Source organism: Achroia grisella, unplaced genomic scaffold (assembly GCF_030625045.1).
Source record: "Achroia grisella isolate CSIRO2021 unplaced genomic scaffold, CSIRO_AGI_Agris_v1 utg515, whole genome shotgun sequence".
NCBI lineage: Eukaryota > Metazoa > Arthropoda > Insecta > Lepidoptera > Pyralidae > Achroia > Achroia grisella.
The window spans coordinates 87,943-112,646 of record NW_026712908.1 but is presented as its reverse complement, the minus strand read 5'-3'; the positions used below and the strand labels follow the sequence as shown (position 1 = coordinate 112,646).

General features: G+C 30.1%; 1 protein-coding gene across 2 annotated transcripts in view; it reads left to right on the top strand.

Annotated features, from left to right (window-relative positions):
- The first annotated feature begins 3,122 nt into the window (after positions 1-3,122).
- LOC131846918 (elongation of very long chain fatty acids protein AAEL008004) overlaps positions 3,123-24,704 on the top strand; it is a 29,945-nt gene continuing 8,363 nt past the window's right edge. Inside the window, exons 1-6 of one of the 2 annotated variants that reach the window (XM_059196335.1) lie at positions 3,123-3,245; positions 19,918-20,063; positions 20,314-20,421; positions 20,950-21,030; positions 23,561-23,617; positions 24,576-24,681. In XM_059196335.1, coding sequence (XP_059052318.1) covers positions 19,923-20,063; positions 20,314-20,421; positions 20,950-21,030; positions 23,561-23,617; positions 24,576-24,681 — 493 coding nt within the window. In that variant the 5' untranslated portion in view covers positions 3,123-3,245; positions 19,918-19,922. Of the gene's footprint in view, positions 3,246-15,353; positions 15,606-19,917; positions 20,064-20,313; positions 20,422-20,949; positions 21,031-23,560; positions 23,618-24,575; positions 24,682-24,704 lie in introns of those variants that run through there. The other variant, XM_059196334.1, reaches the window with a different exon arrangement.

Below are 24,704 nucleotides of genomic sequence, written 5' to 3'. Positions count from 1 at the left end.
TTTGGGATGTCCATAACAAATCTGGGTAACTATCCATATAGGTACTATAGATATTAAATAAGTATTGAAGATATTTAAACTATTGATAATTCTTTGTGAAAGTCAATGTGTATTAGCTGAGATTCGTAGTTTCGAAAATGTATAGATAATGTCAATTGGTATTCCTATATTGTAATTTGGTCTTAACGGATAATATAAACAGGGACAATATTTCTGAATTTTATTCTAACGTAGCACTTACTAAATGCACCATACTACAAACAATCGTCGACAACATCACGGAATTTTAATATCAGGTACTTCTCTGATGTTTAGGTAATTTTTTGGCAGATTAAATAAACAAATTTAATAAAGTTCGCGAAATAAAACCTTGTCGATCCGATTGTAGTAGAACCAGTAATATAGTGGATTCCTAATTTGAAATGACCAAAGCTTGATTAATATTTCCTTATTGTTTTGATGAAGGTTACAAACAAACTTGTAGGGTCATGTGGCACATATGGATATGACCTATAGTAGAATAAACCATAGTTGGGATTCCTGAATAAAAAGTTGCTGATATCTACTGAGCGATTGGGAACATGTAGATATTTATGTGTCTTATGCTTTTGCCTGTAGCTTTTGGAGTATTCGTTGTTACGCTGGGTCTAAAATTCACCACTGGTAAAAGAATTGTGGTTACTAGATAAATTTTGAAAGTAAATCGAGAAGATCCAACCACAAAATATTTAAATTTCCGTAAATAACTTTTTGTCGCATTGTTTAGTTCCGTGTTATTTTACGGTGTCGGTTGAAAACAAAAAAGCATGTTTTAAACCTTCATTGCAATATAATTTTGCAGTTATGCATGTTTTATAGAAACAAATTTCTTCTATAAAACAAATTTTAGAAACTTGATGGCATGTTACTGTAGCCACTGCAACCTACAGGTTGCTGCTTGTAGATATGGACATCACCATAGAGATAATAAAACAATTGTGGTGCCCTTAGTAAGTTCTTATGTTATCATTTCTGAGGATGAACATATTATGCTCCAATGATCTGTAATCTTACTGCCATATCCGCTTTCATACTAAACCAATTCTCTGTAGAATAATAAATCCAAAACAAACTGCTTATTATTTAAGTATTTTAAGAAGAAGCCTCCGTCCAGTGAATTAGCATATTATATCCTATAATAGACGATGTCAATCGAGACATAGAACAGTTGCTTATTTGTTCTTAATAGCGAATAATACAACTGGTTAAAAGTTGATTTAATTTTTGGAGTCATTAGGTACGTGTACTTTAATGTTATATAGGTATACTCATGCATAATTCATGTCTCTTTAAAAAATAGCAGGTGTGAGTAAATCTAAAATCATACAACATAGGTACGCGAAGTTATGTAAACAGTATATCGTTTATAAGGCTGCCGGTATAAATTCCGAATACATTTATTTTAAAGGTAAGTAAAAATAATATGTATATTAATTATTACGAAATAATTAAATGAAATTATTTACAGATAAGTTGATCTATCATATTCATAGGTATGACAAAGATGATAGAGATGCTAATATTCGTTATAAATAGATATAATCCAGCTTCCATTAAAGATTAAGATACTTACTACTATAATTTACTGTAATGTAGGATCATAAAAGTTACTACGTAAACTTATTTATATAATTATTTTGTAAATTTGGGTGTCACCTAATGAGATTGGATCTATCGGATTCAATTAATATGTGCATAGTGCAATAGGTTCCTGGATAGTTTGAAAACATAACTTAACCCGTTATCTTGTGCTGCTTTTCCGGGAAGGATAATCCCGAAGGATATCGGGCTCTTATGTATAAATTACACGTGTAGCTGTAGAAACTGCTTTATTACCTAAACTGAGTACTGAAGGTGTTTTATTAGCAACTGAGTGTCCAGTATTTGATAACAGCAGGAATCGCCCAACTGTTTAGAGTGGCAATCAGTTTTTAAGGATGGATTGTGTTTATTGTTTCCCCTCTTAGCTGCGTCCATGGTGAATGCGTTTAGAATTTTGACACGCACCGTGGTGAATGCAGTAGCGCGCGAGACTCAGCGCTGTCACGGCCAAATCAGCAGGTAATATTTCAGCCAACATTTTTGTTGAACGCGCACTAAAACTGTGAACAATTTTGCGAGCATCGTGTAATTTATATTTGAGTTTTGCGGGATAATTGTGGAGAGAGTTTACTCTGTGAGTCACAGAAAGCCAGTAGCAAATATTAAAAATTGCAATTGGCAACTACCTATTGGTAGGTTTTACTATAATATATGGTAGAATCAGAATTTACTTAGTAATATATTTCTTAGAGATAAAATATAAATAATAAACGCTAAGAAGTAGCTATATTTTAATAATTTCATATTATATGTGAATTATTATAGGTTGGTCGTTATTTTTTAATTTCTTAGAGACTTCAATATTTTTTATGCTACTTTTTAATTTAATTCTCAACCAATAACATTATCGTACGAAGGTTGTGCATACATTGTTATTTTTGACTCTTCAATCCTTAAATATATGAATATGTAGCAATATTAATATATATACATGATGCCTTTACTTTTGTTTATATTTTATGTTTTCAATGATATTGAGCAAAATTATTTTTATAAAAAAGTTAATATGATGATTTCTTGTATCTGCCTCTATGATTAGTGTACTATTTATTGTGGAATATTTTTTTCTCAAATTGTCATTCGCGTGGCATACGACTATTACATAATTTTTAAAAATACATTGATAGGTATTTAAAAATAATTATGTTAAAATATTAATTTAAAATATTATTTATGTTATTGTTCCAATTTTTTTGCAAATATTAATAATAATTATATACATAGCTATGTTGACGAAGCTTGTGTCTGTGAATTGGCGGGTAACAATATCGACTGACAATATTTATTAATACGAGCGTAATCCTGTTTGTTAAATCTACATCGCCATTAAGTTATCATCCCATATTAATCGGAGATAGAACACGTTTTTTATGTCCAAGTTATAATAATGATAACTACAATACTCGAGCCTCTGTGACGTCAAAGAACAGTGCGATATATACGGATGGAAGTTGCGCGCGCGCACATTATTTTCGATTAATCCGCGCGTTGCCTACGCGCCTCTTAGTTTTCACCACAACTGAAGTGTTGTGGATATTATTCTTTCCACATTTTATACTAAAACAGTGCTTTAGTGATACTTGTGCTGGAGTAATACAAAGCCGGTAAGTTCTGTCGCAATCATAACTATGTAAAGGGCTGTAACATTGTCAAATATGCACATTTTAGAGCCGTAAATAAAGGGTTGAAGGAAAATTTATCTTATTGCATTATACTAAAGTTATACTCATTCACTCAAAAAATATTAAAAGAACATTACAGAGAATTTGGTCTATTATATCTAATAATGTAATAACCACCTAAAATTGAAGAATGCAAAATGAATATGTATGTTAATTAATGATTATTAAGTAATTATACGTTTTTGTAATTTTAAGTGCAAAATACAAGGTTCATTATCCTACTACTACTTTTCCAAAAAGTATAGTCACATCACTGTGATAGTGAATATGTAATAGTTGTCCTTGATTATCCACTTTAATTATTTTATGGGAACCCAAAGGTCAGTTAAGTCGAGTTCCACTCGACTTTCCTAATTAAAAAAATAAAGTAATATTAAATATATACGGTAATTATAGGATATTATACATTAATTAAAAAAAAAAAATATATATATATACAAATGTCTTGATACTATTCATAATATGTTATTGCTATGGTATTACCTAATTAGATATATGTTAAAGAGTTTAAAAGCATAAAAATAGCCTTTCAATAGTTTTTTAAGTTATTAATAAAATTATAATTATCGTGCGGAATATTCTGTAACACTATCTAACCAAACAGCCTTCTGGGCCTTTAGAATGACCATGTGCAATCTAATATATTTCGCAACATAATATTCAGCTTGCATTCCAATAAAATATTTAAATAAATACATATCTATAGTTTGTTTATACTTGGTAAACTATGAACTATGTTATAATGGACATGATCTTTTGAGTAAAATGGAATTTAATGTAAAAGTTTAACGAAATTTTACGAGTTAGGTACCTATTGCCAATCAACTGTCCATCAGCTACAGTAAATAACCTTACAGTGTCGGTACCGTAACTAATCTTTACTTTTCCATGATGATTTATGTTTTGTACGTATCTATAAAATTTCCTAAATACAATGACTCCCAGTAGACTTTTTCTTCTCAAGAATATATTTTTCACGGATTAGGGTTCTTTACTGTCATTTTAAAACAGTTTTTTTTAAAAAGCAACAGCATAGTTTTTTTATCACCCTGTTTATCCGGTTACTACTTAAAATTAATTACTAACTTACGAATAATTAATACAGTTAACATTGTCATTATGAGAAATTAACAATATACTCTTGTGCGATGCCGAGGTGGATGATGATAAAGAAATAATTAACTATAGGTACAACGGTGATGAAATAATGTTAGTAGAACATTGAATAATAAATAGATTATAATCTATTAATAGTTCTTATAGTTCACCATAAGTATCTATATGTATATCAATTTAACCCACCAAGCAACCATATTGATTTAATAACTTCATTGTTTATTTGTATCGGTATTATTAAAATAGTGGTACGTACACCTTATGTAAGTAGGTACCTACTATTATTATACAATACGAACTTGGAACACATAAACGACCTCGTGATACTAGCATATAGCCCTTAGGTACTAATAAAATCAAGTTCAATGTCTTATTAAACATAAAACATATTATGATGTAATAATTTTATAGAATACTTTAATATTATCTTAACTTATTTAATTTTGTTTCTAAATTAATTATATTTCTTTGTTAATCGCATCACGTTAGTAATTTGATTACAGAACTGCATCTGGCAATTGTGTTAATTAGAGAGACGAGAGATTCTATTACAGTGTTACGAATGTGTACACAGTTTATGTAGATACCTACGTATTATAATATTATGTTATCTGTAGTATTATGCTCAAAATAATATAATATCTAATTTACTTTTAATTTTAGTACCTGTAGCAAAATATTTTTGATAGGTAATTTCTGAGGTGGACTGGAATGCTTATCTTAGTAAATATGACGTCTTTAATTAATTCGTAAAATAACAAAAAATCCGAAACACGTTTCGAATGGTTATTATTTGTAAATACCAAAGTGCTTGATGACAAGATGTTCTTGAAATCATTTACTGTGCATCATCATTGACAAAACTGATTTTTTTAGTTGTTAGTGAATAAAAAATAGCATAGGTATGTAGGTACTACAGAGATATGGAATTTTTCAAAGTTCAGCAGAACAGAATCAAATAATAGTAATTTGCTATTTTTAATGAATTTTTCTTCCCTTTGAATGATGAAACCGTTAATCATGACCAACATGAAAAGATGAAAATATTTATATAAAACTAAGAATGACCATTTACATATAATAGCACTCGTAGTTTCTAACTCCTTTATATTCGTACATAGTAGATAATATGTAGAGTAAACTTAGCCGATATTTGTCAAGACAAATTCGATTGAAATTTGGCGATGTAATATATTATCCACACATTTCATGTACCTATATCTATTAATACATACATATACGGATAAACTTTAATATGTGTATTCACACTCTATTGTTAATAAACACATAACATACTGTAATAATAGTTATTATGCATAGAACTAACTATCGTAACAAATAGTGTTATCAATTTTATCCGAGTAATAATAATGCTTACCTATTTCTATTTCCCATATTTATTAAAAAAATACTTAATATAAGAAAAAAACCTGTTGCTAAAAAGCCTCCAGTTCGACAATCATTGTGGATAATAATAAGGTAACTATTATGATCATAATAGCAATTTAGTTACATATTATAATAATTATCTGTGTATAAATATAGTGAAATAAATATTTTTTAAGTGTAACTTAAATTTTTGTTTTAATATAGTTGACGGCTCATTAGTGGCCCCATTAATGCCAACGTACACTGTCAGGTCTCCCTACGTGGTCTCCCTTGGTAATTTACGCAGATAATTCCAGGTAAATTCACTTCAATGGGCTAAGTGGATTGCCTTTCACAACTCCACTCCACTGGTATCCCGTCAGCGTATTTTATTATTAGCGTAGGCAGATGCACTATATAGGTTGGTATATATTAGTCATCCATAAAAAAACTGTAGGTACTGGTTAGTAAGTAGGTAGTTCCATTCTTAGTTCACTTAATTTATATTTCAATTATAAGTATAACGAATACAACATTTGGATGGATATGTAATTTTCATTGTTGTATATGGGAATTATATATGGAATTGATTAAATCAATTATATAAGTAATTGTCTAAAAATACAAGTGTTGATTTCTAAACGCAACTTCAGTATTTTTATGAATTCGGATGTAGTTCAGCGAAATTAATTATTTGAAAATGAAATGACATTGCATTACGCTGTGTTGTATTATATCATAGTCAATTATGAATGGTAATAATTATAATGTAAATGGCGGAAAACTCGGAAACTCAAGGGAATTTTTTTACGAAGGTTAAACAAGTTACTACTTATTTATAATAGCAACCTCGCGGACGCCCATCTTTGTATTATAGATTAACAGTATATTTTCAGATTTATAAATACATACGTAATGAAGACTTATAAAAGAAAGTAGGCAACATCTTTAGATATGGATATCGTATAATAAAACTTAGATGCCTATACCGGCTAGGATTTGGACTATTTTTCAATGAGTTGCAATTTGTCAAAGATAACGTGTTGATTCCTGCCAGATTTTGGTATAGAAAGCATGTATTGATGAAGTAATACTCGATATACGGATAAAAAATGTATATTCAGGATATACATATAGTATTTACTTATTTATACTGTTTATTGCGTTTAGGCGATCGATACCACTTCCCATTGGGTAAGGCATTAGCTTGTTTTGTTTCCACGTACATAAAAATAAACTAAATACAGGTTAAATTAAGGGGTGTCGCCTCTAAACTTGTTGTTATTCGCTAATCTGTTTGTGTCGATAACTTGTTATTTACCTTTTTTCAACTTTAGGTAGTTAGATACGCAATTTAACTACAAACGAACATCTTCCAATTCAGTTAAGTGATTTCTCAGTAACCAATACCTAGATTATATCTAACTAGATATCTAGTAATGAAAGATTAACAGTATCAAATATTAAAACTGATATTGTGAGGGCAAGGTTGACATGGTAATATTATTTTGTATAATATATATTTGTTAATATTGAAATTAGTAACTGATTGAAAAAATATCTGACGATGGAATTTTATGAAATGTGATAACTTTTTTATGCTACAAATAATTATTACAATAATTATAGACTTCTAGTCTTCATATATACCGAATCTGACTGAAAATAACTAAAAACGTCGGAATTTAATTTATGTTGATAGATTTGTGGTTCAATTGTGGGCCTCGTTGTTAAAATTTACAAGATCATGGAGTTATTTATGAGTAAAAACGAATCCACTAAATTAAATTATTTGTATACTTTATTTAAGTTTATTTTTGGGACTCGTATAAATGACGAAGTATATAAGTCCATATAATATAACCCATCCCCAAAAATGAAAGAATTAGATTCTTTATTTCCTGTTTTTTTTTGTGACTTACCTACCATGTGACGCTAAAGAAATATATTTTATTAGTACTTATATATTAGAAATATGTTAGTTCCCAAATTACATTTAGTATATTTGTTTGATGTATGTATGTATTGGAATCGTGTTATCTTTTTATTGAAACAATTTGAGGGCACGAAAATTAGCGAACTACTCTTTACATCACTTAGAACCTATTGAACTTCATAAAGTGGTTGATATCGCAAAGCGTTTTCGCAACTTTTTATTATTGTTACAAAACAACATTTGACAACAGAAGGTCATGGGTAGTTGTTGCTTTATAATATTGTAAAGTTTGTGTTGCTAATACTGATAAATAAATACGTAAGTGCGTTTTTTTATTATTTCACCAGCGGAAACTTGTTATATTCTATACTCGTAGGAACTTTGGTAAATATTATATAGGTATATTACTTGCAGTAAATGTCCGCATTCTACAAGATTTGTCCCTATGAACAGACAGTCGGGATAATCTTTTTTTATTTTTATATTGAAAATAATAGGTCGTTATAATACAACAAAAAAATACAGAATTCCTGTCTTCACAAGGTCCTTTATGGACCGAGAGAATTGAGCGCCCGAGGTCTTTGATCTAAGCCAAATACATTTGATATTAAATTGTTTTCATCCAGACTGTGAATGATTAATTTCAATTACATATATTTCGCCACAATAACTGGCACATGGCTACTCCCCATTCTATAGAGGACGCAACAGTTTGCGTACTTGCCGCTTCAACAATGGCACTATTTGCATTTCCAGTGGTTGTTATCTTTACCGTGGGAGGACTTTAAACGCTCGCAGGTTGTTCCTGCGGCATTGAACTTCCTCTCAAAGCAAGACCGGAATGCGTTTGCGTCGAGTGCAGAACGAGTGTTGCAATTCTTGCAACTCGGTTATTAGTGGATGTTGCAATAAGCCGCTTGGTTTCGTATTATCAGAGAAACTTCTGACTTGATAAATTTTAGCACGTTTATGCTTAGAACAGCAATTTTATGAACAGGGTTCAATTAAGAAGAAGGCTCAAAGCTCATGAAATCTATAGTCTGTTAGAAATTATTTAAGAATTTCTTTGTGCATATTTTAACTCTAGTATGAAAACCTATTTTTCACTCTCTGATCGATTCCTAGACCTTAGGACTTTAACCTGATGTAGACTGCTTGCTTATTGATTTTTTGCAAACTCACCTTTATTAAATGTTGATTTTTCTTTTTGATATGGGAGTTCTTTTAAATCATAATCAACTCATAACAATTGATATTATGTTCATCTTAATTTTAATAGATATTATTCACATGAGATAACACTTACATATAGAATCAGAATTAAGGCTGTATAATTGCAAAATTTTAAATAAAATATAATTTGAGTGCCTACTGTATTACTAGATTAGAAATCACCGTTGGAACTAATAATACCGCGTTACTAATTTAATACCCATCGAATCTGTTCTTGCGGTCTGTATGTTTTGAATAATTCATGTATCTTCGTCGATATACAAAAACTTGACTAAAAACTCTATGTTCTGTTTACGATACGTATCTTTTTAAGCTGGTTTGTCTATATATAGAATGGGTGTATTAAAATGTTCAATCGTTATTATAAATCATTTTAAGTACCTACAATTAAATTATTCGTATATAATGTTTATAGAGTTGTGGTTTCGTTATTATGATTATTAAATTACGCTTGCTTTACAACAAGTCTTTGCTTCGGGTAAAACGTATAGGTTTTCTTCGGAACCAATAACTTGTTTTTAGTTCTACCTACTATAGGAAATGATATAACAGAATTATTAAACATCCCATGTATGCATGCATTATGTCAATATTTCGATTTTGGTTGTACCTAGTAGGTATTGGAATCTAACATAATGTAATGATCGTTATTTACTAACGAAAGATCTACTAGATATTGAGATAACTTAAAGAGCCTTAATATTTTGCCTAGCGTCTCCCATCGTGAATATTTGTGTATCGACTAGGTATGTAATAAAAATACAATCAAGGTCATTAATTGAAACAAGATAATGTTGATAAGTTATAAATCATCTGCAACTTTCATCATCTGATTGTCACGGAAGAAAATCAACCTTGGTCCTTCGTAGTACGAGAAGGTACTAAGAAACCTAACTTGTTTTTTATGTTATTTTATATATATATAATTGGCCTGAAATTGCATATAGGTACTACTCATTATTTTCACTTAATAAGTAATAGAATAAAAGCGCAACTAAAATACGTCGCTAGATCATTGACCTTTGCGTAGATCGCACGCGTGGTTGGTAGATATTATTTTTTATGCTAACGTCATATAATACACAACATTACTAAAACACTAACGAGTTCCAATACAATGTTCTACATTGAACGCCTGATGGAACTCAATTATGTATTTAAACAGTAATTTCTGTCGAGATATTTGTTTACCTACATCAATTGCACGTCATAGTTCCATATATATAAAAGTAATTGTAACGATGATGTTTATTAATTTGTAATAGCTATGAGGGAATCTATTAGTAGTACCTACTAGGTTTACATTAGGTAACAAACACGAATATTCCTACCCGTGATAAACTTTTTTATCTACAAATTAGCATGCTTTAAGTAGTGTTTTCGTTGCAGGGTTAGATTACACACTGAAATTATAGGATAAGAGGTATGACGTCTTGGTCCTACGAAATTGAAATGCATGGGTGGTACAATTGCTACAACTACATTAAGTGGGCCGTTGGTTTGTTTGCTATTCCAATTACATAAAAACAAATGGTTGACGATATTTTTTTATTACCGATTTTTCGCCGATGGAATGTAGAAATAAATATGGCAGCTGAAAGCGTGTAGGCGAAAGTACCTAAAAGAATATCAATATCTTTACTGCAATGCAAAATAAATATTAGTTTAAGACAGATGTTAAATTATTCTTTGACTTGATAGAATGTCAGTGAGTCTCTCTACAATTTAAGATTTTGCCTCATTGCCAGAGGGGCGGGACGACATAACCATTACAGTCTATGGTTACGAAGCCTTTAACCTTCCGCCCATAAAACTTTTGTGAATGGTGGATACAAAGTTCTTCTATTTTCGATTCAGAGATTTTAACATTACATACAACAGTTGTTGTTGATGGAATCATTACCAATTCATAAGTTTTCGTAATCCGTTCAACTTCAGCAATTTTCTCATACATAATGACGTAAGGACAGCCATCAATTATAAAAATAACTAATGTGGGATCCTATTTGTATATTGTGCGATATTTATTTTTAGTTACCTTAGCTCATATTTGCTACAAAAAATTGTTTTTCGACCATTATGTTTTTACTGTGATACTCGTGGGTATTTGCTAATAGAAGACCATAAATGGGAGAAGGGATTTACACATATGCAAATTATGTGAACTGAGAAGAATAATTCTACTTATTCGCTTGAAATTCTATCCTTACTATCCTTGTGGTCTCTGAATTATCATTGTTACGTTAAAGCATGCCTTACGAAATAGAGGTCACCTATATAGGTAAACCGCTATAACATATCTTTATGTAACTAATGATTATAATACATATTATCTTTCATTAAAAAAGACCCAAACAAGTAAAATTTATACTCGCAAACTCGTTTACTCATATAGATTATTTCGTTTTGATCTTGACAATATTGAAGTCTAGTTTGTATGGTATTTATACGAGAGTAGGAGTAACAAAATGTTTATCGTGTCGTTAACACGTCAATGTTAATTAAACATAATACGTCATGTCCATACATCCGGTTAATATCTAGTTAACTTAAAGTGTCATTATATGTGTTTTAATTTGCTTTTTTACATCATTAATCATGTTTACTGCAATAATAATATATCTCCACACAATTTAATCCAGACGAAACCTGAATTTACATACGTTACTTATATTTGAAAAAAGAGGTATTGTTGGAGATGAAACTTATTAGGAAATACACAGTTTCATCTTCTTTAAAATATTTTAAGGATGAAATTAATTAAAACAATCTTTGGTATATTCTTTTGAAGAGCATTAAACACAAGATCTCTAAATGTATTTAGTTATAATACTGTATACAGGCATCATTTACGATAAATTCTGAGCAGGCGTCGTCCATCGTATGGAGAACCACGCAAATCTCTTTACGATTCTTTTTTTACTGGAAACAGTATCCTTTGAAGCAGGTTTGGTTGGTTGTCAATAAGAATAAAAATACATTGCATCCCTGCAAACTGGGGATTTCTTGATTTTACATCTAGGCCTCGTTTCTTTACGTCTATATAGGAAAAGCAAAGATTTATTGATATTTGTTTTACAATAGACTAGCGATATCAAGTTAGTTTTTGTGTTAAAGTAGAAATACTACTTCGGAAGGAAAAACCATAGTCTGACGGGATTTCCTGAAACAATTTCATCATTATTAATTTTCTTGTTCAGTTTAATTACAGTGCATTTTTTCTCGGCTAGCAAGAAAATTATTTCCACAAAGTTTTTCAAATTAAATATCAGTTTGTTAAGTAGGTCAATTCGCAATACTTTGTTTTTTTTTAAGGTAGTAATGATAATGTACCAAATAATAGAAACACAAACTTTAGGATTTTTAATATTAGTAAATATTATAAATTAGCTGTACACTTTCCATAATTATTACTTTCTGTAATAGAAAAAAAAGGTTAAGCATATTATCTTTGCCATATTTCGTATGCACAAATCGTTTAAAAGCGGTTTCTTTATGAATTTATAAACATTAAAATAGTTGAAAACAAAGAGACAAAAATGCGGCAAAATAATTACTGGCAGTTTGTATTCATCACAATCTCGTTCAGACAAACAATTTTATGATTATATTAAAACAAACCTGTGTAATACGTATTAACTACGCATATTTGAATTCTATTGTAATATTGATAATGTATTATGAGAAATCAAAATATTTGTTACGCCAATATCGAGAGGTGTTACTTAGTGTAGTTATGGTATGTACTTTATATATTCGCTATATAAAGTACATATCATATATAATGTAGGTATAGTACTTGTAAGATAAGGTTTAAAAATACCAGTAATGAATATGAAAAACTACGGGAAGTAACCGAAGCTGCAGGTACAGTAAGTATAAAATAATTCTCAGCCTGTCATTATGTCGGATCCCTCTAACATTTGGTTGGTCTACGGTCAAAAATTTTCCAATGTTATTTTCGGCGTCGACCATCGAGTATAGGTTTTTTTTTGGATATTTATAAGTGTTCGCAATTAAGTTGAGCGGTGCGGTTGTGACGTCAATGGTGTAAGTTAAGGTGGATATACATTATACAATTTCAAAACATTTTAAGTATATATATGAAATAAATCTAATTGATAGATCTAAATGATCTGATCATAATAAATTCTGTACAGCTTGTCGTCTCTATGAAGTATAAAAATACTCTAAATTATATAATCAAAATAAACGTTGATATAGTGACTCAGAATTTTAAATGATTTCAATGACCAATACAGTCGTCTTTATGAAGTATAGAAAATACTTTAAATTATATAATTAAAATAAACATTAAAATAATACTTAGTGTCCAAAAGTTTCAATGATTTCAATAACTAAAAATGTAAAAAATACCTAGATAAGTTTTATATTTATATCCAATCTTCGCCACCTTCGCCACTTATATATTAATAGCACAGGCATGGATATAGTTTAGAGCAACATTAAATTAAGTTGCTTCCGCTACACACGGAAGTATAATTTTTTTACAAGGCCGTGTATATTGTTAATGAGTCTATCTCTAACACATAGGGTTCTGTATAAAGTGAATCTATAATTATTATTGTAACTAATTATCACAATGATAAATATACAATAAAACACATGTAACAACTGTTTATAAATCGGAAAATTTTCTAAATATATCTACGTACAGTCGACCAAATGCTTTATATTCAGCAATGTTCAAACCATGTCTTTGCAAAAAACACCTGTTAAAGTGAGGACGGAACCTTGAAGCCATTATTATTCTATACAAGATCCACGGATTAATGTTCAAATTAGGTAACAATACATAAAGCCATTTTATGATGTAAATTTACATCAAGCTTATGTTCTCGAAGTAGGAAGTTTAAAGAGCTCGTTTCATTGCTTATTTATTAAGTTTATTAGTCAAGTCGTAAGTTTATACATAAGTTCGAATTGCAACATGTTAGAAAAGTTTATTATAATTTTTATTTTTAATGCAAAAGTAAACTCCCTTAAAAGTATAGTAAAATAAATAATAAATAATTTAGTTCATCAAAATATAATATCGATCTGACTTCAAAATTATCTGTGGTAATAGGAACTACACGAATTCTCAGATCATGAATTAGTACCAATCTATTTTTACGCCGGGTCCCTTATGAGTTCGCAGAGCTAATGTTGTTAAACAGTATCTGATAAAAAACTAATTAGAACAACAAACGAACGAATGGTAGTCTTTTATTCGGTAACTGATTTTTATAACTTTATCCTTCATTATGGCAATTTGGCACAAAGTTTAGTTTTTTAAAAAGAACTTTAAGTAGTAAGAATTCTACGAATACATTGTTCTGTAGAGATTTACTAGGAAAATTTGAAAAAAAAATATTGAAAATCTTAACAGGTCTGTTTCAAAGACTTGTTTTGATTATACACTGTAGACCTGTATATGAAGAGACTAGTTTTTTACATTCTAGAAAATCCAATTAATTGTTATTTCACACATAGTCGGCTGTAGGTCGTATTGGTAACTAGTTACACATAAAGATATATACGTATCTGTAATCGTTTTACGTGTAGGTAACAATTCTTTTTTTATTACAACAACTGTAAGTAGATCAAATTATACTGTGTCGTGTATCGAATCTTTTGCAGCCATTCTAATTATTGTACAATTAAAAATTAAATTGGTATATAATAAATACAAGAAATATGTTAAAATTGTTATTTACTTCAATAAATTTAACTTTATTGACGCCATATTTTAGAGTTCATGCGAATACAATTACATGTAACTACAATAAATACATATTGATACAAATTATAGCACATCACGATATTCGCTTTTAGCTGCGAAATGTAAATTATAACGTAAACAAACAACTTCTACTAATTCTGTATCATAGAACGAGAACCGTTGCAAGTTGCCAACTGACTCAGTCAGAATAAACTGAGGACCTAATTGACTATTGTGTCAATGGTAATAGAGCTACTAATCCTCATTAATAACGATACTTCTAAATGAGTTTTATATACAAATGTAATATTCAAAATAATATGGATATTGCTAGAATATCCAGGTATAAATTAAAGTTACCGGTCTAACAAATTACAACGAGATAACCGGATTAGCATGAGAACTCTCATTGCTATTAAAGATTACGAATCACAAACGCGGCAGCATTGTTTCGTGGCATGTACTTTGTCTCGATAATTAAATATACGTCATAGCAGAGACGCCACGAGCGGAAACTGTTGTGATTTCTTTGTTGATCAACTGGGAATTACGCAAGTATTTCATATGGACCGTAGACCGATAGTAACGGGTAATGCCAAGGTCAGTGCAAGTGGAGCGTATGCGCGGTTGTACAGTGCGGTGGTAGGTGGTCAACTGGTGGTGACAACTGACATTATGTCGTGAGTATTCAGCGCCCGCGTCGTAAGCACGTCGTTGTTGTGCGAACGAAGCTGTGGTTATTGCTTATACGCAAATAGACGAGAAACCTGGCTTGTTTGCGTGATAGGCGAAAAATACAGTTGATTTGTGGAATAAGGATTATTTGAGACGAAATTTGGAAAACATTACTAAGCCCTCATAACGAGAATTCAGTTTAATACTCTACAACAACCAATTTCCGCAGGTATGTAAATACAATTTAAAAAACTAGGAAAAAATGGAATTTTATTTTTCTAAATTATTTCTTATTAAGTGTAGTTAACAAATACTAAATTCTAGATAGATAGAGATAGATAGTTGTTAATTTTTAAACTTTTAGTGCAAAAAAGAAGAGTACACATGAATTGTATGTCGATAAATCTAAACCGATTTTGATAAATGTTTACTTTTTTTATTATTCATAATGTTTATTATTTTAAAATAGTATACCATTTATGTTGACTACGATGGGCTAATTATTTAATAAACACTGTCCTAAACTATACCAATTCTTAATTTGCGTGAATTTAATTATAGATTCAATCGGATCCAAGTTTTGAGCGTACTTATGGAACAAGTTAATGTCGAGATTGAGGAGGATTGTGTTCTTAATTGCGTAGTTATTACGATTATAATTGTGTATGTATATTAATAATACAGATCCAGTATTATTTATATTTAGTCATAAAGTTAATTAAGTATCATGCTTATTATATTTATAACCAGACAGTTGTCTTGTCTAAATACGATATTGTACGTTTGATATAAACAGTAACGAAAGTAATTCATTTCATGAAATAATTACGATAAAATTAAACCAAAAAATAAAGCAATAGATCAATTTGGAATGATTTCATTAACACAACGTTTATTGCATTAAACAAAATATTCGTACGTGACAATAAAATATATTGAAGTAAATATAAAAACCGACGGCCCCGGTGGTCTAGCGGTTTAATATATTGCCTTACTTCCGATGGTCGCGGGTTCGATTCCTCGATTCACGGTGCAAACATTTGTATTCATGAGTATGATTGTCTGTGTGATCTGGGTGTTTTCTATATAATATGTATGTATGTATTTAGAAAAAAAATCTTTGTATTTGTATCAGTTATCCCATAACACAAGCTTTAGTTAGCTTAACATGGGTCTAGATGGCCCTGTGTGAATTGTCCTTAGAATATTATTATTATTATTACTTGATGTATTTTGTATAAACAGTGTTTTGATCCAAGATATATTTATAGACTATTTATTTATGTATATCTGTTAACGTAACTACTAACTATTGACTTTATAAGAGTTTGCTAACGGAGCTGTATGATATTTCATTTTTAATATTCAACGTTGACAGTTATTCATGAACAAATATACATAGAAGGGTATAAAAAATGTAAAACCGTTAAATTGTCCCCTAAAGAACAAATTAAAAGTTTAAATAGATGTCACATTGTTTTCAGGCATGTATTAGATTAGAAAAATTTTGGGCGAGTACACAAAGTGAAATATTAAATAAATATTGAAAAAGGCATACGCTGACTACACTATAAACTTATTTCACAAATAACAAAATCATAATAATCCCAATACGCGAAATAAATATATGTACTTAAAAAATTAAGAACGAACAGACAGGCCGTATATACGTTATATCTAATAGGTAGATATGTAGTTTCACTATAAAGTATCTACCTATATTAATATGCATAACAATTAATGAAGTGTGTGATTTTATCATATGTTACTTATATTATATTATAGATATTTTTAATAGTAACATTTTGAATGAACTTTCTTTCTTTATTCTCTAAATACAAAAAATAATCGAATTGATAGAAAAGAACGAATAATTTTAAGTTACCGTTAATATTTTAGTTACATTGAGTTTCAATTTGCTTAATTATTAAACATATTTTATATGTATATCGTACATGGTAATATTTTCCAAAAGGATTTAATTAACTTTGCATTTGGTGGCAATAGTAATTTTGTAACTCACTCTTCAACCGAAACACTGCTTGTGTTTTGATTGCAGAGCGAGTGAGACAAGGTAGTGAAATTACAGGATATGGAGGGATGACACGTCAGTACTCCATAATAGTCTTATCTATGGTAATAATAACACATGAATAGTCGCGAGGTAACGCGCATATGGGAACGTGATGTCCGTGGCCTGTTCAAGTATATATGCGACGGTTACCACTTACCATCAGTTCAAATAATTGATGATTATCAGTTACTTAGGTATTAATATAGATATACACCTGTTGTATGTAATGACAATAAATTTCATTAAAATTTTAATGTAAAACACCGGGTGTGTGTAATAAATACAAATTTAATGGGACGGGTCATAGGACGATAGTATGTATATATAATACGATACATAAACAGAATTACTTAGAGCTTGGTTTTTCCAAATCTATGTATATCCGCTTCTATACAGAAGTTACTCTCTGCTTCCTTGAAAAACTGGCGTATTAAGAGTGCAAAGGTCAATAATAATATTAGCGTTCCACATCTTGGTGGTTTAAACGAAACCTAAAATCTCATTGTATCTGTTCGTAATTCGTAAGTCGATATTATTGCTTATGTAATACATTCCACAAGCATAGCACAAGCTCGTTAACAGATAAAAGATAGAAGGCTAGAATAGAATAGTTAAAAAATAATAATAATTTATTATATTGATCACAATTATATCAACTTACGTAGAAAATACTAATAGGCAATTTTATTTGTGATTCAAATTAGATAACAAATTATTGAGAAAAATGTAGCTACGGAACACTAATAACCTTTTTTCTGACGTGCTCATTACTACTTTTTTTTATTAAAGTTCGTTGATCCGGACAGTATACATAAGCGGTCAGTTTTATACGAGATCAAAACCTGTATTCGGTGAAGTACCTGCGTAGGCACATCTGGACAACCTTCGTCCTTTCGATACCATCAACGTAACTCCCTTTTAAGTGAATGTACAATAAGGCTTCCGTCTCCGTAACAACCATTTATTTTCATGTACCTACACACACCAGCTTCATATTTCCAAAACGCGGAACACCAGTCCATGATCTCGAAATTAACAACATTGTCCGCAACATCAGCTACAATTAGCATGGCTTCATTTTGTATTACTTCACTGATAACATAATATTCTTCTACTATTACTTGTTGATACACGGAAAAGTGAATATATACCCTCATCTGGTTTTGGATAGTGACACAACTTTATATGTTGGATAATATGTAGATTTATAAATCGCACATAGTTTAGTCAGCTAAATACCGGATCTCAGATGTTAAATTATATGTATATTCTTTAAACTAGTTTTATATTATCTTCTCTTGTTTTCAAGAAAAACAAGAATAAGTTGAAAGAATATTACACAATACATTTGAAAAACAATTGAAAAATTGTAGTATACCCGGATAATGCATGGGTAATAAAATATCTGCAAAAGGAAATAAATAATTATTATTATTTACATAACAGTGGAGGATATATATGTACATATATTTTTAGGTGTTACTTCCTACCTACAATTGTTATTTGTAAGTAACAGTCTTGCGATTGTGTATGAATTATTTAACTCGACAGACCAATTGCAATCTGAGTTGTACAAATGTATACAGTTGTAAACGTATATACTTATAATTTTCATCTTCGGTTGAAGCTGGCTTACTTTAATGATCCATAGGTCATTGTGTCAGTCTGAAATCAAATTTCAGAGCTGATTTTATTAGCCGTATTAATGAAAAATCTTTATACTGCTGTTTATGTCTCACATTAATATACACTAATACATTTGTACAGCATACTCTGTTTAGTCTGTAAATGGTACCATATGCAAGTAAATAATACCTGTTTTCGCCATTAACAGTCCACGTACGCGCAATTAGCCTTGGATTTGAAGTATGTGAATGGTTTTTCAGATGCACAATCTATTCTCATTCGAATATGTATTTATCCATGGTGTAAATATACCGTCTTTGTTATGAATAACGACTTGATTATATCGTCATACTGTGTTCAGTTCGTTTGTATCAAAATAGTCGTCATTTTTTGTTTATTATTGTGTTAGTGTCTTTTAAAGCTATACATATATATAGTGGCACGTATCCGTAGTATATAAACTATAAGAAAAGAAGTAATTTAGATTCAAGATATAAAATATAAGTAATTATTTATAGGCAGCGATCACTTATATTTTTATACTATCAATGGAATACTTTTATCATAATATTGTTGTACGATTTAAGTGCTGTGACATGTAGGTAGTTGACTATATAAGTGTTGCTCAGCGATGCTGAGTACCTGGTCCACCCTGACATTCGCTACACTTGATGTCCGACGGTTACATTACGTCGTATATGCCCGAAACAACTCACTACTTGTTTGTAATGCTATATGTTCGCACATTCGTCCCATCCTATGATCAATTACGTTTATCTTTAAAATCTATGACGTATAACGTACTAAGTGATAACAGTTGTGTTGTTTATAATTGTTACAGTGAAAATGGAGGTGCTGAATAGGCTAGTGGCGGGATATCATGATTTGATGGACAACAAAAGTGATCAAAGGGTAAAAGACTGGTTCCTGATGTCTTCCCCGTTCCCTACGTTGGCAATATGTCTCACATACGTCTTCATAGTTAAAGTGAGTAACCTATTATACCATTATTATATTATACTATTATATCATTTAATATTAGAATATAAATTCCATAATTAAATTATAGAATAATATTAATAACATAATACAATAATTGTTTAAACGTTCTAATAACTATATTTTCCATCGGAAATTGCCAGGTAGTATAATTTTAATTTGTTAAGAAAATGTTAAATATAATAATTATATATACAAAACATAATTATAAATGTTGTATTTTAATTTATTCTTACAGATATTGGGACCAAAACTTATGGAAAATAGGAAGCCTTTCGAGCTGAAAAATGTCCTCATATGGTACAATTTATTCCAAGTTATATTCAGTTGTTGGCTTTTTAATGAGGTTAGTATCTGTCTATTAATTTTATGTAATTATTTTCCAATCATAATTCTTACTCGAGGACCACTGGCTTGACATCTTAGTCATTTAGTAAGCATTTATTTATTTTTATATAAAACATGTCATGTAAAAATATGTAATGTTTTTAACGAATTCCTGACCAATGATTATTTATACCTACAAATGTCATCTGAATACATTGAGCCGGTTTGCCACCATTGAGCAATAAACGTCTAATTAAGTATGTAATCTGGTGCTAATAAAACATTGGTGAAATATTTTTATTTTGGCATAAAATGAACAGTGAACAGCTGAAGCCATGACGAATGACATTATATATTAATAGGTCCAGACCTATACTCATATATTACTCATAATTACTCATAATACCAGTATTATGAGTAATTATGATTAATATATGAGTTAGTGTGTATTAATTTATTTTATTGAATATCAGTTTGCCTAATTCTAGAAATCTGCTATGGCAAGTAATCGTCATTGTCATTTGAAACAAGTTATTTTTGCCCTCAGAGTATAGCAAGCGGGTGGTTCACCACTTACAGTTTTCGGTGTCAACCTGTTGACTACTCATGGTCTCCTGTAGTGATGAGGGTGAGCATTTTTTTAAAGTTTAACCAACTCTTAGGTAATTTTAATGATATAATGTAACTCTGTATTAAGTTAAGGAAAGAAGAAACAAACGGTTCTTGTATTCTAAGCACGTGGCAGCTATATGTCTTATTTCGTTAGATGTGACCGCAATGACGGTCTCGTGTGAATTTTTTATACATTGTCCAGAAAATAGGGTATTTTCTTTATACTGAATATTATATGGTGACTCAGTTCGGGGGGTACGTAAGGTGTAATGATCAACATATATAGTTTGAAGCCTTTAACTATATATGTATGTTGACCATTACACCAGACACACAGCTTCTCAAACAGAGAAACATTATAATTAACACACAATTATAGTTTTCATATCCTTCAAATCTTCATAATTCGGAAGCTAGGTTTATATTAAAAAATACCATACAAAATTATTTAAGAATATAATAACCTAAATAAAAATAATGAAGCAACCAAAGGTATGAGGATGCCTCTTAGCAAATTAGATACCTCAATAGAACTTGAAGGAGTGGGAGAAATATGAGCTCACTCTGGTTAGGTCTAACTCCACTTAATTAATTTGTGATACATAAACCCTAGTTACATTTTTATTATTTGTTAGACAGATTATTGTACAACACAATAACCAGGAATATCACATGACTAGGTAAATACATGTATTTTTGTGCGTTGTTTGAAAAACAACTTACGGAATTGCATATTTTATTTCATTATTGGACTATTTATACACCACATATGTAGGTACAGTAGTATTATGCCGGCTTATTATACATGTTACATTTTATTAAGATCTCTTCAGCTATATATTTAGTTAACGATATACTAACTATATAGAAATAAATCTACAACAATCATCAATACACTGTTTATTTTGTGATAATATTATGAAAATATAATATGTATACAAGGTTACAAGGTTATATCAATTCTACAGAATAAAGGTTGTATATAAAAATGGTTTTTTCTACAAAAAAAAATCGGACCAATTTCCAGTGCAAAATTTTAGACAGGATTTTTATGATCATACTTTTATCCGGGTATAGTAAGAAGCAGATAAGACGTAAGTTAAGAAAAACTATATCTCAGGAATCGATAACAGTGGTGGCAAGCTAACTTGTACCTCATATATACGAGTATGAATATAAAAACTAAATTCACGTAAGAACAGAAAAAGTCTAAGACATAGACAATTAGAAGATTTACTATTTGTACCAATAATTGTTGTATGTAAAGACCTATTTGCACTGCATTTTAATTAATTTGCTTTATCTAATAATAGTTTATGCGACGTCTCTCCTCAACTAGTGATGGAATGACGTCTAACCGGTAAGTCGATTAAGGGATACCGACATATTCCCGTGTATAGGGTTGTAAAATATCTTCTATAAATACCCACATAAAATTTATTTTATATTATTTTTATCTTCATTACAAATATTATACTCATAAAATCGTGACGAAGAGAAAAAAAGAGTGGTTGTCTATTTATCTAAGAATGTAAATCGCTGGAATATATCGCTTTACTATAGCAGACCTAAAAATCCTTAGTTTTTTTAAAGAGATTTTATAAATAAAGATGAATTATAAGTACGTGAAAATTTATTATCTTTCTACTAACTTGACCTTTCTATTGCAACTGTTTTACCAGTATGTTACGTTCGCACGTGAAACTTGTCATTAGATACAACCCTAATGCAAAGCTACTTATTGAACATAAATGTATGTATTATGCACCATATATTGCCAAGTCATGGACCGAGAGGCGTTTGCCTTGTGTGACTAGTAGGCATCTACATACTATTATACTAATTCTAATTAGTAGAGATATATTTGCGATGGAAACGCAAATGTATCCATAGACGATTAGTTCATCAATTAATGAAATATTTATAAATAGTTGTCGTAACTAGGTTGCTATGAATAAAATGATCGCAATAATTTCGTAAAATTTTAAGGTCGTAAGCCTAAAATTTCTATGGTGTTCGAATTAATGCTATTAAAATTATATATAAAATAACTGTTAACTGATAACAGTGTATAAATAATGAGTATTAACATCCACTATAAATATCCTTACTTAAGATTACTGTAAAAATATATCTGAAAGTCTAGAACTAAGTACTACTAGGTAACTACTAAAATAAAATAACAGTTTTATTTTAGATTTTGATTCATTAATAATTAAATAATAAGTTTGCTAGATGTTTGAGAACTTACTGAATTTAAAATTCAGTAAATCCTCGATCTGTCCCGGTCATATAAAAACATGCGGCTATAAACTAGTTTTTGTATATTAAAGCATATCTTAAAAAGTTTAGGTACACACACTAAATATAACTCAATGTATCAAGTCTAAAAAAAGATCTAGTTGTAATTCTAAAAATAAAGTTATTAGGTATGTAGTTTTTGCTCTTTGCCAGTGTTTAATTTATTATTAAATTCATTACAAAAAACATTCACGAATATACTGATGGAATTCAAATGTTGAAATGCTGTAATCGTTTTTTTATAGACGGTACGTGGATGTTGGTGGTACTACTTTTCGAAGTTTACAGAATTCTTCGACACGGTAAGTTGCTCTGCCTACAATAATTACTTAGTTATTTAAATTGACTCGAACTCATTGTATTGCACACATGAGTATTTTTAGTGATCTTTATTGATATGATTATTTTCTAAAAAACGAAGGTTATTAACCTTGCCTTCTACCACTTGCTGCAAACGGAAGATGTTTTGTAATGTAGTAAAATTTCATTTTTATTTTAATTCCAACAAAGCATATTTAAATTAAAGTAAATGTTATCGGTGAAATCTATGACGAAAATAGCTTGTGACTGGTTGTCCTTCATAATTATTGTATGAAATTATTGTGCGAAGTTTTCGCCTCCTGCCTATGTATGTATGTCCATTGCCAAGGCGATTACCGGCCACTAGGGCCATGTTTGTTTCCGCAACCGGCATGGTCACGTCGTTGCTTCATTTGCATAGCTTTATGTATATCTGGTTCAATATTAGATTATTATTTGTGTTCGTATGAAATGTTATTATTAACGCTTCGTTGGGAGTTTCAGTTTTTATTGCCCGTATTTTTCTTTTCCACATTAGACGACTACAATTATTTTATATTTAGTAAGTTTTTACCACACTAGGTATGTGTTAAAAACAAGGATAGAAGGAAAAGAGATTTTTTAATATAAAATGTTAATAAAATTTAATGTATAATGTATATGTGAATCCCAGCATGGTTTACGAAAGTGATTGATGTTATCAAGACATAAATTTATGTCCTATATAATACGGTTGTCGACTAAATTTAATTAAAATTGAGTTCATTATAATAATTTCATACTAATATACGTAAGTGACAGACATTCAATGACAGAGGTGTGATATATTTATATAAGACGTTATGTTTGTCTCTTTCGAGTTCCTAAAAACTGGACTCGCTTATGTAAGTAACTAAGTACGTACGAGTATATATGTTTGTTCCGTGATGTCTTTGTCTAATAATGAGTCTTTGTTCACAGATCTTCTTCGTGATGCGCAAGAAGTTTGATCATGTGTCGAAGCTTCATGTAATCCACCACGGCATCATGCCCATGTCGGTGTGGTTCGGAGTTAAGTTCACACCAGGTCAGTGTCATTCGTGTGTAGTT